This window comes from Andrographis paniculata, unplaced genomic scaffold (assembly GCF_009805555.1).
Source record: "Andrographis paniculata isolate CXL003 unplaced genomic scaffold, ASM980555v1 Contig82END, whole genome shotgun sequence".
Classification (NCBI taxonomy): Eukaryota; Viridiplantae; Streptophyta; class Magnoliopsida; order Lamiales; family Acanthaceae; genus Andrographis; species Andrographis paniculata.
The window spans coordinates 548,034-564,111 of NW_026137620.1; the positions used below are offsets into that span (position 1 = coordinate 548,034).

The 16,078-nt window shown below is 31.3% G+C and overlaps 2 protein-coding genes across 8 annotated transcripts; one reads left to right on the forward strand and one right to left on the reverse strand.

Annotated features, from left to right (window-relative positions):
- Window positions 1–844: 844 nt before the first annotated feature.
- On the forward strand, window positions 845–14,153 carry LOC127241495 (serine/threonine-protein kinase TIO). Of its 6 annotated transcripts, none has more exons than XM_051260583.1 (25): window positions 845–1,403; window positions 1,516–1,610; window positions 1,694–1,768; window positions 2,811–2,903; window positions 3,014–3,088; window positions 3,229–3,321; window positions 3,553–3,616; window positions 3,735–3,819; window positions 4,017–4,089; window positions 4,167–4,235; window positions 4,318–4,392; window positions 4,488–4,590; window positions 4,679–4,834; window positions 5,205–5,343; window positions 5,511–5,682; window positions 5,922–6,020; window positions 6,114–6,644; window positions 6,855–7,702; window positions 7,763–8,009; window positions 8,543–8,776; window positions 9,034–9,177; window positions 9,264–9,344; window positions 9,438–9,626; window positions 10,325–10,575; window positions 10,651–10,849. In XM_051260583.1, the coding sequence occupies exons 2-24, from the start codon at window positions 1,521–1,523 to the stop codon at window positions 10,568–10,570; spliced, it is 3,981 nt and encodes a 1,326-aa protein (XP_051116540.1). In that variant the 5' UTR covers window positions 845–1,403; window positions 1,516–1,520; the 3' UTR covers window positions 10,571–10,575; window positions 10,651–10,849. The 6 variants fall into 6 exon arrangements, 5 of the variants coding, with proteins under 5 accessions (XP_051116540.1, XP_051116536.1, XP_051116538.1 ...); XR_007836543.1 differs by adding an exon at window positions 14,037–14,153 and having other exon boundaries at window positions 846–1,403; window positions 6,855–8,009; window positions 10,651–10,700; XM_051260579.1 differs by having other exon boundaries at window positions 846–1,403; window positions 6,855–8,009.
- LOC127241496 (uncharacterized) lies at window positions 12,642–14,456 on the reverse strand. 2 transcript variants are annotated; one of them, XM_051260585.1, is made up of 3 exons: window positions 14,111–14,456; window positions 13,002–13,048; window positions 12,642–12,910 (listed from the first exon to the last, which is right to left on the reverse strand). In XM_051260585.1, the coding sequence occupies exons 1-3, from the start codon at window positions 14,349–14,351 to the stop codon at window positions 12,773–12,775; spliced, it is 426 nt and encodes a 141-aa protein (XP_051116542.1). In that variant the 5' UTR covers window positions 14,352–14,456; the 3' UTR covers window positions 12,642–12,772. The 2 variants fall into 2 exon arrangements, with proteins under 2 accessions (XP_051116542.1, XP_051116543.1); XM_051260586.1 differs by having other exon boundaries at window positions 14,107–14,251.
- Between the last annotated feature and the right edge of the window lie 1,622 nt (window positions 14,457–16,078).

Sequence of the window (16,078 nt, forward strand, 5' to 3'; positions counted from 1 at the left end):
GTTGAATATTTTTAAAATATAATTAATTATCAAGTGACAAACACATTTCAAAATATAAGTATCATTCTTTTCAATTAAATTAAAGGGTGTGTTAGTTTTTATTTCAAATCAAAACCAATTAGTCCTACATTTCAATAATAGTAGTGTTATTTTCACAAATAAAATATTACTTCTTCCGTCCCTTAAAATCTATCAGTTTTTTCATTTTGATTTTACACGTAATAAATATCTATTTTCTTTTTAGTAATTGTATTATTTATTTAACATTACAAATATAATTTTAATTTACAATATATTACATAAATGTCATTATGTATTAATAATAGTTTAGTCTTACTTTTATTTAAATTACGTCTTATTCTAATATAATAAAACTCTCTAAAAAAAAACAAATGATAGATAAATATGACACAGTGATTAAAGTATTTTAATATAACAAACTTTCATAATAATAATAAAAAAAACTAATATGACTTGTATGATGGTGTGGGTTTTAAACCCAAAGTCCCTAGATTCACATGATTTGTAAATACATGATTTGTTGTTAGGCATAAAAAATATTAAAATATATATATATGTATGTAAAATTTTCCGATAAAAAAAAAATATATATCTAAAATTCATAATTAATCAGCTTATCTAAAATATCATTGGCCATATTTATTATTAAAAATTTATTATTTTCAATAATTAATTTTATTATTTTAGAATCATTATTTACTCTCACTAGTCACGAATTATATAAGGGTGGTGTGTTTGTTTGAGTGTTTGGATTTTGAATTGAGATTTGAATAGTAAAAATTTTAAATTTGAATAGTTGTACGATGTGATATAAATAAGTGTTGATGTGATATTTTTTGAATTTAAAATTAATTTTTAGTATAATATAAAAAATAAAAAATAAGTTTTTGATTTGATATTTTTGGGAGAAAAAATTGAATAAATAGTGTAAATCCAATTCAATCCCCGGAACAAACACACCCTTAATAGTAAAACTACTGTTAAACCAAACCAAAACAAATCCATTAATTACCATTATGATAATTCTTAAAAAACCATTTAAACACGGAGCAAAAAAAAATCAAGGCGCCAGCAAAACGACGTCGTCCGCCTGACCGTTTAGCAGCGCCTTTTGTGTATTTGAATTTTTTAGTAAACTAAAATGTGAACGTTACCCCACAGAATTCACAATCTCCCTTTTCGTGTCTATCATTTCCATTTTTTCAAACTCGGAGTTCCCTCTCTTTCTCTCTCGCTCTCGTCATCGTTTTTTGGATTCAGCTCCACCATCTAATCCGAAGAATCTTGTGCTCATACTCGTTTCCAGGTGGAATAATTCTCCTCGATTCGCCGCCGGTGTTGTTTATTCATTTGATTTTTTCAATTTTAAGCACATATATTTTGTAAGTATGTTTTTAGTCGATCTTACTTGTATTGTGAATTTGAACTGGATTTTTTTGTAGTAGAGTGAGGATTTTTGTTCTGATTTCTCGATATCTGCTTATTTTGCTGAAGAAACCATGGGCGTCGAAAACTATCATGTAATACAGCTTGTGGGGGAGGGTTCATTCGGTAAAGTGTACCGAGGCCGCCGCAAGTTCAGTGGGCAGGTTGTGTTTTAGTTTAGTTTCTAATTTGATTTGAATAATTATTGATGCGATTTGATTGATTATACTGTGGTTGGGATCAACAGACGGTCGCGATGAAGTTTATACCTAAACATGGGAAAAGTGAGAAGGACATCCTGAACCTAAGGCAGGAAATAGAGGTATAGATGGATTTCTTGTTTATATATACACTGATTCACTGATTGTAAATTTTTATCTCTATATATATATGCATTTGTGTGCTATTGAATTTGTTGCTATTCGGTAATGTGGAATTAACTTGTTTCGCTGAAAAGTATTTATGTGATTCTAAGAAATAATGAGGATGGAATTATTGCTTTTGATAATGCCTGTGTGTACTATAAGGGTGTGTTCGTTTGTCAAATTTTAACAAAATTCTACTATTCATCCAATTTTTTCCCCCCAAAAACATCAAATCAAACATCTATTTTTCATTTTTTATATTATACTAAAAATTAATTTTACATTCAAAACATCACATCAACACCTATTTATATCACATCATACAACTATTCAAATTCAAAATTTTTACTATTCAAATCCCAACTCAAAATTCAAACCCCCAAACAAACACACCCTAAATATATCTCTCTTGTAATTTTATTTTTTGCGATATACTGTGTTAAGAGCGGCCAATTTTTCCAAAATTTTATCTCAAGATGTTTACTCTTTAATTTGGAGTTTGTTTGTAGGGAAATGAAGCATTATTTGTTTGAGGCTGTCTTCTGAAGTTGAAGAAAACTGGATTCGACATTTCATGTTCTTTTATCTATCTTCTTTTGTATTACATTTTAATATAACTAATCTGCCCAGCTATAGATGTTGTCCTCAATAAATAGATGTGTGTGTGTGGTAGTGATTGCTTATCTTTTTTCAGTTGAATTAAACTAGTATCTGGGTGGAAGATTCTACTTTATACACGGTTCTTTACTGCAAAAGTGGAAAACATCTCTCATGCTTTTATACTCCAAAGTGATTGCTTGTTTTTACACCCCTGTTTTCCTTTTTTCCTTCCTCCATTCCAACTCTTTATATTTTTTTAATAATGACACGAGTGAACATTGATATTTGCATGTTGTGGTCATGTAACTCATTTGTTGCCTTTTGTAGTTGTTTTGTTATAAGTTTTTGGGTGTTGATATTATGTTTCAAAGCTAATTTAGCTACTTTTGTTTCATGCAGATTCTTAGAAAACTGAAACACGAGAATATTATTGCAATGCTAGATGCATTTGAGAGCCCACAGGAGTTTTGTGTTGTTACAGAATTTGCACAAGTAATTATAACTGTTCCCATTTACCCACAAATAATTCTTCTTTATAGATCTTAATTTCTAGGTAACTGCTGATGCATTAGTTGTTAGTTAAGAAGATCTATCTTTTACAGGGCGAGCTTTTTGAAATTCTTGAGGATGACAAATGCCTGCCTGAGGAACAAGTACAAGCAATTGCAAAACAACTGGTAAGCATCAGACATTGCTTCTGCATCTTTGGCCGGGAGGGTTGTAATGTTTTGACTTTGTATGAAATCTTATCATTCAAATAGCTGAAGTGGTTTCAAAATGTTTCAAGTTATGATTATATTACTTGTTAAATTGTCAGGTGAGAGCATTGCACTATCTCCATTCAAACCGTATAATTCATCGTGACATGAAACCACAAAACATCCTCATTGGTGCAGGATCTGTTGTTAAGGTACTGAATGACAGTAAAATTCATTGTCTGTATCTGTTCATTTCATGTATTTGCTTTCTGAACTGATTCTTGAAAGAAGATACTGATATTTCCTTAAATATTACACTCAAGCATTTATATATAGCTTCCATCTTTGATTTTCCTGAACTATTCTTGTTTAATTCCCCTAGTAACCCAGAACAATTAATAAAACATCTGAGTTTGTTGCTTTCGTTTCTCATCCTTAAACAGCTTTGTGATTTTGGTTTTGCCCGGGCTATGTCTGCAAACACGGTTGTCTTGCGCTCCATTAAAGGTAACATTATAGTATCTAAATTTCTACTGATATTTTTGCTTTGCTATTGTTGCAAGCAATCACTGTTGACTGCTTTTTGAATGATTTCTCTGACCTTTTGATTTGTATTGATTATTAGGAACTCCTTTATATATGGCCCCAGAGTTAGTACGAGAACAGCCATACAATCACACTGCTGATCTCTGGTCCCTTGGTGTTATTTTGTAAGGCATTTTTTGCTTTCCATGGTAACAATAGATGACTAGTACATACTTCTTGTGAGACACAAAATATTTTGTCAAGTTTTTTTTGTATTTATAGAAATTGTTGGTTTCAGTTTTTAGTCTTAATATGCCCTTCTGCTTCTGCCATCTAATTACACATTTGTTTATCTAACATTATAATCCTTGTAATCATGCAGGTATGAACTTTTTGTTGGGCAACCTCCATTTTATACAAATTCTGTGTATGCACTCATTCGACACATCATTAAGGTAATGTAATGTTTTTCACTCTTCAGTTTTTATAAGGTTAATGTGTTTATTGATAAGGGTTAATGTGTTTGTAACAGGATCCAGTTAAATATCCAGAAAACATGAGCCCAAATTTTAAAAGTTTCTTGCAAGGTTTGCTGAATAAGGTAATGTTTGCACAGGTTGATGCTTGTCAAATAAGCTCCATATATTCATGATTTCTGACTTTATCTTTATTGATGGTAACAGGTTCCTCAAAATAGACTTACATGGCCAGCTCTTCTTGAACATCCATTTGTTAAGGAAACTCCTCCAGAAGTTGAGGTGAGATTGGATACTTATCTGTATAAAGCTACTTGTAGAAGTCTTGGTTTCTGATAAATAAATCCAGCTACTTGTTTTATATGTTATATGTCCAGGAGTCACACTTGCTTACAACACCATCCCCTAGATGTGATTCAGGACTGAAGCAAGAAAGGAAAGCCCAGAAGGCAGCTGGAATTAATGTTGCAACTCCAGAGGGTAAGTCCACTGTTATTCTTAACATGCCAATGCAAGTCCAGACAATTGTAAGGGGAAGTATTTAGTGAAAAAATATATGTGAATGTAGGTCCAAGTGGTTCTCCTGCTGGTAGTGAAGCTGGAGTTGTTCAGTGCTCTCCAATCAATCCCCATTCCAATAGATGTAACTCTAAAATAGAAGATAATACTATTCCAAATGAGGAGTTTCCAGGTTTCCTTAGTCAGGGTGGTGTTGTACAGACAGGTAATATGAAGCTTTTTTATTTTCCCATCAGTCTTGCACTTAGCATACAGTATTCTAGAATTAACATGATTCGGTTGGTCTATTCACACTTGTCTTCCATCTCATTGATTTTTATTTTGTAACCACTTTCCCTGTAGGATGATGCTCCTAATGATTATTAATTGATTTAGAATTATGAACTTTTAAAAACCTCGTAGTTTTTGTTTGTGCAATTAGGGACAAATGTAGGAGCAAAACAGTAAAATGAATTTTTGAATGATATAATTGAACATTTTGACCTCTAAAAGACAATACATTTGAATTTCAAGGTTTACCCCAACTACTATGGAGGGTGCTTTTGTAATTCTAATGAATTTTCTTTTATATTTAGGTTGCCAAGTGTTGGATCGCCTGGAGAATAATTCCCGCACAAGTAAGGGAGCACATATTATTGGTCAAGACAATGAAGCATTGGCTACCATTTTGCTTCCATTAAAAAAACTGTGTGATGGATCACCGAAGGCTTTCAAGTAAGTTTCTCAGTATGTTTGTATCTGTTTATGCAGATCAGTTTCTTGTCAGGTATGACAAAATGCTTAATGATATTTCTTGTGCATATAGTTTTTAAGATTTTTGCCTCATAATCATTTCAGCCAAGCTGTTTATGTAAGATTTTAATGTCTCAATTTTCATATAGGGAGCAGGAGGTTATTTCTTTGAAGCAGTCTATGAGGATTCTTTCAAATTTAATTTCTGCTGAAGCTGTTAATTCAAAGGGGCTTCAGGAAGAAATAATTAGTGTTCTTCTTGGATTTACTTCTGAAATATTCCGGTTTAAAATATCAACTGGAACTGACTTGATGACAAAGGTAATACATTATTGTACCTTTTAAACATAGACTGCTTGAGTATGCTAGGATATGGGGTTAATCTGGACACTTGGTTATGTAGTTGAATTGAGACTTGTTTATTTTCTTTACTACCAAGAAGAACATCAGTAGATTTGGAGACTTGTTTTTTTTTACTACCAAGAAGAACTTCAATTATGCAGTTAAGTTAGTTCTGGTTCTTATCCATGCTGTTTGATGTCCTTTTATATTCTTTACAGAGTTTATCAATCCTGAAGAGGTTGCTGGATAACAATGGACTTGGAATTGGTGATTCATTTTATAAACATTGGGTTACTGTAGTTAATTTATACTCACAGGTTGGTTTCTTAGATAGCAATTTTGATTTTTTAAATTCTGTATCAGGAAATATCAAATGTTTTCTTTAGGCTTTCATATTTTTGAAACTCCAGGTTGTGTGTTGTAATGATGAAACATCTGCAAGACTTCTCTATGAGTGCACTTCATGTGTTGCGGTCATGTTATCTCAAGTAGCACAGTTTCTCAGAGCGTCTAAAGAGATATCTTCAGCCTCGTCAGGGGCAAGTAAAACTGTTACTCAAATTTTGGATCATGCAAAATCTTCGGGTGTTTTGGATAATTTATGCTCGTGCTTGGAATATTCTGGCTCAAGTCTCGTATCTGGATCTACAAATTTGTTAAGAGCTGCTTATGAAGCTTTCCAGGGAATTTGGTCGCTTGTTGATGCATGTGAACTCCTCTCGAAGAAATCAACCTCATTATTTCCGCTAAACTCTTTGCGAATCCCTTCTCTACTTCAACTTGACATTAATGACTGCAATGAGCAACCATTGCTTGGAAAAAATACAGGAGAAATCATGGATGTGATCACAAAAGCATTTCTCAAGTCAAAAGCCACACAGGTTGCTATTCATGTTTGCCTTCGCCAACACCAAGAAATCAGTCTCTGTTCTGTGGTGCAGGTATCTGTTGTATTTCGTGTCTTTCTCATCTGATGTGCCTTCATTTATTTGATTAGGTTTTTTTCATCCAATTACTTATATTCATTATTGTGTTCATGATTGAGATTGCCTGCATTAATCAGATTCTCATCTCACCCCTTTTCATCCATCCAAGTTATGTTGGGCACTTTGCCATATCTGCAAAATAACGACGGGTTCTCTGTATTGCAGCTTATTCACAGATGTTGCTTGCATAGTGAAGTTATGGTGAACTTTCTTTGTGGGTTGCCTAACAAACTACCTGTGACTACTGTTGTAAGTGGTGGTGGGGATAACACTATTGTTTCAGAGATCTTCTCCATATTATCATTTTGTGCTGCTTTGAGTAAAGAGACCACTGAAGCAGAAGCAGATCATTCAAGGCCCAAAATGACGGATACCCGTGCCTTGGTTATGCACTCCTGTCTTCTTCTTGCCACAATCTCTCAGAGTTTGAAATCAGCAGGAAGAAATTCCGCACTGTTTATGCTGACTACGTCATCTAAAAAGCAGGCCTCTCGGTTATCAATCCTTGCACACCATTTTTCTTCAAATGATCGGATGCAGTCCTCACTCCAACCTTCCTGTGCAGCTGCCATGCTAGCTCTTGCATCAATTCTATCTCTTGATAAGGGAACCTCAGTTGAAACTGCCATTTCTGAGATAGCTCTTCCTTTAATTCCACGAACTGCCACACTATGTGAACATCTTCGAGGTCCTGCAAATGATGAAAATGTGGTGAACATTAACATGGTGAAGAGGATGCTACCTTGCAGGCATGGCATCAGGGATGGTTCTGTTGGGTTATTAGAGTCCAGGCTGAACTGGGGAGGACATATGGCTGTGCAACAGCTATGTGCCAGTGGCACTCCACAGCTTCTCATCGATTTATTGGCCAATAATATTTCAAGTACTCAAAAAATATCGAATTGCACTCAAGATCAAATTGGATTATCACCTGCTGGAGTCGTGTGGACTATTTCTTCAATTTGTCAATGTCTTTCTGGTGGAGTTTCAACATTCCGTCAAATCATGCTAAGGCAAGAACACATTAAGTGCATCTCTGATTTAATATGCGACACTCATCTTAAGCTAATTAGGTTGTGGACTGGACCTGGTGGAGGGAAGAATGGTGTGAGAGATACCGTAAATGCAGTGATAGACCTCTTAGCATTTCCTTTTGTAGCTGTACAGAGTGTGCCTGGTGTGCCACATGCTAATGCTTCCGTGAACAGCGGTTTCCTTCTGAATATGGGATCTCCGGGTGGAAAGGTTTGTGTCGAGGACAAGGACATGATGAAAACAATACAAGCATCGATGAAAAAGTATATTCAAATTCTTCTGGAGGTCAGTCACTGAAGTCTTTCTTGATGATCTTTTTTTCTTTAATAGTTATGTAATCGATCCACCATTGAATGCATTTCTTTGAAAAATTTTGGAATAACTTAGAATTACGACACATATGATGCTGCATGCCTATTCGTCTACTACATGTACTGATTGTCAAGTTCTAGTTTATCTGATCATTAATACATTTGAATTCTGTGTCCGCCACATGCTATGGGGGTTAGCTTGATGATTACTTTTTGTCGATTCATAATGTTCATATACACAATCTATTGTTTTACCATAGACAAAATAAAAACTCACTACTCACTCCTGTTTTACAAATCCAGGCTTGGTACATTTAATTTAGATGATAGCATAGTTTGGGATGATAATAATGATACAACATGGCTATGGGCCACAGGATGCACAGACGAATATCATTTCATGTTTTCATCTTCTGGATGCAACAATTCGTGTAATATGCAGAGTTTTTTTGTGGTGTTGAATATTGTTTTATTGTTTGTCTGATGTAGTTGCTCCTTTCTTTGTAGGCTGATGTGGCAGCAACTGTTCTTCGTTGCTTGGACCACATGGAACTGAAAGACATTGCTAGGCCAGTTGCTTTTATTGCCAAATTATCTACCCAACAACCACTGGCCGACCAACTTGTAGGCAACGGCCTATTGCATCCAACCAGAGCAAAGAAGTTTCTCAACAGCGCCTGCCCAAGAGAAGTCATCCTCGACTTTCTCATGATTGTTTCGGATTTAGCTCGAACAAACAAGGTAACACGTTATTCAGGTTGCGTAAGCTCAAGTTCAAATTCAAATTTTGTGAGATATATATTAAATATTAATTTAATATCTTCCCGAGCCTAGATAACTTTTTAATATCTTTTGAGCTTGAATTTGACTCATTAGTAGGCTTTCTGAGCCGAGCCTTTAATAGATGTGCTATCGATATAGTTGTATCATCTGCTTCTGTTGTTCCATTATTTATGCAATATACAGTTTTATTCATAAGATAGTAAATGCTGCTGCAGCTGTTCTACGAATACATCGATGCAGCTGACATCTTGGAGGATCTGAAGCACTTCCTTACACACGAAGATCCTAATTTACGCGCCAAGACCTGCAGTGCTATCGGAAACATGTGCCGTCACAGTTCCTATTTTTACAGCTCACTGGTATATGAACTTGAATCAATTTTTCTCAATTTCAGGTTCCATTCACCTTTCAACTCACATTTTGGTTTTGGCTGTGTATTTTTAAGTCGAAGCATCAGATCATCGGTGTCCTTATCGAGCGATGCAGTGATCCCGACAGACGTACAAGGAAATTCGCCTGTTTTGCAGTAAGATTTCTTGCCATATTTGGTTTCTTCAGCACTTGATATTCTCAAGATCAGCAAACAAACAATCATTGACGATGAAATTTTTGTTTCCAGGTTGGAAATGCTGCCTACCACAACGATTCATTATATGATGAACTCAGAAGAGCCATTCCTCAGCTCAGAAATCTGCTGCTATCCGAAGAGGAAGACAAAACGAAGGCAAATGCTGCCGGTGCTCTCAGCAACCTCGTTCGCAACTCCAACCGGCTTTGCGAAGACATCGTTACCAAAGGCGCAATGCAGGTCATTAACTGGCATCGAGTAATTAAATCATGTCTTCCTATATATATATATATATATATATAGCTACAGATCCTCTGCTGATTCGGCCAAGTCAGCATGATGTTGATTTGACCGAATAAGCATACATGCTATATGGGTGATCAGCATATATGTTTATACATATTTCAGCATATGTTGTGTTATAAGATAGCATATGCTGAGTTATAATACTCCTTTTGTTCCAAAATAATAGTCTCATTTTGCCCCTTTTGTCCGTTCCAAAATAATAGTTTCATTTTCATTTTTAGTAACAAGCTCCCTACTTTTTTTACAAAACTATCTCCATATTTTCACAATAATTACATAAAGAGGGGGCTTTTTGTTCTTCTCGAAATATTTTTACACCGACTGTCAATATAATACTATTATTCCTTAATTCTCGTGTCAATTCCAAATGTCCCTATTATTTTGGGATCGAGGTATTATAAATATATTGAGATATGATATATACATATTATATATGTGAGGATAGAAAGATATGGTTTATTTTTGGGACAGAGGATCCCATGAAGTATATATATATATATATGTATGTATGTTACTCACTGCCCATGCTGATTTGACCATCTGATCAACCGCTAACCTATGCCCCTATATATATATATATGTATATACATTATATTGGTTTCTAAGACAAAAAAGTTGTACGTACGTTTCAGGCATTGCTGAAGGTCGTGGCGGACTGTTCGACAGTGGCGCTGAACTCTCGAAGGGATGCTATAAACGATTCTCCTCTAAAGATCGCCTTGTTTTCACTGGTGAAGATGTGTGCTTATCCACAATGCCGCCAATTCATCCGCTCCTCTGAATTATTTCCAGTCATAGCGCAGCTGAGACAGTCGCCGGAATCCACAATCGCCAACTATGCCTCCGTCATCACCACCAAAGCTTCGGAATCGCAGTAATTCAGGTACGGCAACACTGATAAGCTACCTGAGGCAGAATTGATGCTCAAATTCTTTCTTCTCCTTTCATACTTGTGCAGGAAAGGAAGATCGATCGTATGCTAAAGTGCTACGGCTTACATTCCTTACGGTATGTATGTACATAATTCTCTTGTACGGCCTCTATGAGTAATTGTTTCTCTGCGCTTCCATGTCCAATATATATCGCATCGTTCACTCGTTTATTTTCGTCTACGTTCTTTTGTAGATTTTTTTATTTTTACTATTCGAATAAATTTTTCTCCATAAAAATATGAAATATATTTTTACTATCTTCTTTCATTTTAAATCATATTGTACAATTTTTTAGGTCAGTATTTTTCAGTTATGAATTAACAATTTTATGGTAAGATAGAGAAAACATGCTCGAATAAAAATTATAAATTAATGAATAATAAAAGGTAAAATTTTTGTATAAAAATAAGATAATAGTTGTTGGATTTTTCAAATAGAAAAGTGGAAATTAGTTTGTGGAAAGAGAGTGTAGTATTTTCATTGTAATATGAAAGTTTGTTTTTATTTTTGGTGTAAAAATAATGATGTTACGGTAACATAGAAATATTTGTAAAAAAATGGAATATATAGTTAATAAAAACAAAAATGATTACTATTTTGTAATTAGACAATTCAAAATAAAAATATGTACATTTTTATGAGAAACGAAACTACTATTATACTAAAAGTTAATGTTATATTTAAAATATTATATTAATTTTTCTAGACACATGTATTAATGAATTAGTACTTCATTTATTTCAGTTAATTTGTCTATCTTCGTTGGGACTTAGTATTGTGTAATTAGTAAATAATTTTTAAAAAAATATATTAGTAAAAATAATTATAGATTAAAATGATTAAATAGCTTAATTAAAATAAAAAATATTTAAATTATGAATTTTTAAAATGTAATTAAAGTTTATAACAAATTATGCTGGATAACAAAATAGAAAAAATGAACAAATGATGTAGGACTAAGAAAGTAGTATTTAGTTTAAAGGCAAAAGTTATTTAGGGATCTTTTGAAAAATTAATTAGAAAATATATTTAATTAATCTACATGGATCAAATGTTGAACTTAATATTTAATATTTAGTTTGTGTAAGGCCAAATCATAATACTCCTTCAGTCCCATAAATAAATATACATTTGTTTTTTTGCACGAAATATTAGTATTATATTGGGATATAGTAAAAATAAAGTAGAAATGAGTAAAATAATCTTATTAGTACGTGTGATATAAAAGTAATGATATTTATGTAATATATTGTAAGTTATAAGGGTATTTGTAATGTTAGGTAGAGAATACAGTTACTAGAAAAGGAAATGAATACTTTGTTACGAGATGGACTAAAATGAAAAAATGAATACTTAGTTCCGTCCAATTAGAAAGTATGCATGTTTCTATTTTAGGACGTCCAATTCCAAAGTAAACATTTCATTAAATACCTTATTTTTTTTTCCACAAATACCTCTACTTTACATCACATCATTACTTTTACACCAAAAAGTAAAGGCAAAAATGTCATTACACTACTTTTAACTACCCACTATAATTAAAATACTATTATTTCTTAAACACCGCACTAAAAATAATTGTATATTTTTTTTTGGACGGAGGGAGTATATGATTATATTAATGATGAAAGTTGACAGTGCAAATTAGGGTGACTATTTTGTAAGACATTGTACAGAATATTTAATTCAACGCATGATCCATGTTGTTGATTGATAGGATATGATGTAACCACGATGATAAAATTATTATTATTATGTGTTAACATAGAGCTGATATTTAAATACTCTCTCCTCTCCGTCCATAAACTAATGTCCTATTTTTCGGGACGTCCAATAACTATTGCCCTATTTCTTTTTATTAAACACAAATTTTATATTTTTACCATCTGTTCATTTATTATTTTTAATCTCTACTATACAATTAAGGTCAAATCTGTCAATTCATAACAAAAAAAAAACAATCATCTAAAAAACCGTACAAATATAATTTAAGACGATAGAAATTGGAGTGAGGGAGTAGATGAAAAAAGTATTTGTTATTTATTATTGTATAAATACAAATTAGACATACTTAGGTGAAAAGTAAACACAAATTTAGTGGATATGACATTAGAATGTAGAAATAATAATAATACTAATAATTGGAAGTTAGTTTCTGTTGGAATCTAGCCATTCAAGGATGGCTTTTTCAGATTGAGTGAGATCCTTGTTGTCCTTCTGCCTTAGTGTACCCTCTATTGATTCGAAGTAATCCTTGTAGTTGCGTTTGTAGTAACTGTCCAATCTCTAAGAAACACACCATTATAGAAATGGATATGAATATGAATATGAAACTCAACTCTTAGTATGGAAATAATAAGAGTTTAACTTTACTTACTTCCTTATCGTTCTTTGCCTTGTTTTCTTGTGACTTCTTCAAATACCCTTGGGAATATAAGAATAATTAGAAACAATTCCCCATACAAGATTATAACTTGAACCAAACAATATAACGTCTGTTTCTTTAACATTTTCTACTTATAAAATACAACATTAACCTCATCTCCATAGTAATTTTACTCCAATCGTAACTATATTTTTCACTATTATTCTTCAAGTATTCAATTTTTCTTATTATTTTAAACAATTTTTTATTTTTATAATTTAAAATAATTTTTTTTAAAAATTTAGAAAAATAAAAAATAAATTAAAAAATTAAAATTTAAAATTTTGAAAAATTTAATTTAATTTAATTTAATTTTTTTTTTTTAAAAAAAGGAAGCAACACCAAAATATGGCGTTGCTACAGTACAATTGGCCAAACAATAGTGCTGAATCTCCAACCGACACCAAATCATCCATTGGCTCTTGGTTGGAGATGCCCTAAATACTATTTAGATTCTATATTTTTTGAAAAAAAATATTTATTTTCGTAACATCTCAAATCAAACATTCTTTTTGTACAAAACTTAAAATGAAATTTCCTACTTCAAAATCCAAAGGTGTCATGCAAAAGATTTATTTTCTTAAAAAAAAAATAAAATTGTTAAACACCAATATCAACATGTCAAAACATAGAATCTTTCAAACAAACTCGAATTCGCAATTGTTACTTTTCGAGTGTATTTTGTATAAATTTCGATCAAATTTAATTACATGACAAACAAGATTTGAAGACTCTTTTAAACATTGCAATCAATACCTATTTATAAATAAATAAATAAATAAAGAAAAAATTCAAACCAACTTCACTCTGTTTCATCTTCACTGTAACACATTTCCTTAAACAATTTTAACAAATATTTAATTTTCATAATCTCTTTTTCCATTTATATATATATATATATATTTATTTCAATCAAGTTCAAACCCTATTTGAATTTTCAAGTTAGTAAACGTACGTAATTACTTCTAAACAATCTCATTTCAACAGAAAGCAAAAAGGATCTCTGCAAGGAAGAACATAGACAGTTATATACAAGTAGATAGGTATGTATGCATACTTACTGTCCAGAAGCTTCGTCTTGGAATCAGATTCAGATTCAGCGGAAGCGGAAGCTGCTGCAACTGCAACGAGTACGAGTCCGGCTGTAGAAGCAAGAGCAAGCTGTCTTCTTCCTCCACCATTAATCACAGCTTGTTTTCCACTGTCTCCAATTCCTAATTTATTATTATTGCTACTATTTCTGCAATTTGCACTCGCGCAAATTGATAAAGTGCTCGCTCTTGTTGCTGCTGCATTCTCCATTCGCTCTCGCGGATTTATTTCACCTAAACTCGCTGCGCTTTTATTCCGTTTCTTCTGAAAATTATCGGAAAGACCTTTTTTTTCTTTTCTTTCTTTTGTTTGTGGTTTCCACGGAACCCTTTGTGGATATTTGTATGTAATTTTGTCACTTTGTTATTTTTATTATTATTATTATTATTATTTTTTTTTTTATAAAGTTTTGGATTTGTCAAATAATTATTGGAGATGAGATGCCAAATAATAGATATTAGTATATATATATAGAAAATAACAAAATAATATTAAAATAACTTACATTAGATTTAAACTCATCATTTTTTGTCCTAGTATAAAATTTTTTTATCAATTTTAGTCCAAATATAACTAAAACTCATTATTTTTTGTCCCAATATAATCAAACTTTATCTTTTTTGGTCACACCGTCAACAAACCGACGAAAAATGCTGACGTGGACTTGCAAGATTGTGCATTTTCTTCAAAAATATGAATATAAGGTTTGATTTATTTTCACGTCAGCATTTTCCGTCGATTTGTTAATGGTGGGACAAAAAAAAGATAAGGTTTGATTATATTTGGACAAAAAATAATGAGTTTTTGTTATATTGGAACTAGAATTGATAAAAAATTTATATTGGGACGGAAAATGATGAGTTTTGGTTATATTGAAACCAAAATTGATAACGTTTTTATATTGAGACCAAAATTGATGAATTTTAGTTATATTGTGACTAAAATTGATTTTTTCTCATATATATACACGAGTAATAAGATAATAAAATTGATGAAATATAGGTTAACAAAGCCTAACTTCATATATTTTAAGGATTTTTATATTGTTAAAAAAATATTTACTTCAATATTACATCAAATAAAAAATAGTTAATATAATATTTTATTAAAAATATTACATTAATTAATCAAACTAATTAACTATATAAACTAAAATTTCTTAAACTAGTATATATATATTTAACAAGGGACTTTAATTCTCACAACATCAATTGTTTGGGGTTTTATTCTAATTTTTAAATATCGAGTTTGAATAGTTAGTTAAAATAACAAATAATCCAATAATCAGATACTTTATACATTAGTTATTTATTAAATTTACCAATAAAGATAAACAATAGTTTTAGCGTATAAATAATAACACTATACCAAAAATTATATAAACTAATAATATTATAAAAATATTTTATATTTTATAATTTATAATTTTTAATATTAATTAAACTATTTAGTTATATTAATTTTAAGCTATAATTATTTTTACCAATGTACTTCTTAATTACTTACTAATTATATTTTATCTAAATTCTCGTATCTACAATAATATGCTCATATTACATGATAAAAAAGAGAGTAAAATATTAATATTATAGATATAATTATATTCTAATTTGTAATTTACTAAAAAATTATTATAATTAAATTTGATTAAAAAAATTAATTAAAACTATTTCAAAATATATAATATAATTTTAATATATATTAATATTTATTTGATATAATTTAAAATAAAATAAATAAATATTAAAATTTAAAAAATATTATTAAATTTTTAATAAAATATTTAAATAGTATAATAGATAATTAAATGACTTTTTTTAATAAAATCTCTTCCCTCCCAATTCTTGAAATTATATAAAAAAAAATATAATAAAAAAAATAAAATTGGCTCCCCTAAACCCTAAACTGCCCTTCCATCCTTTCCCCTCTAAAAATTT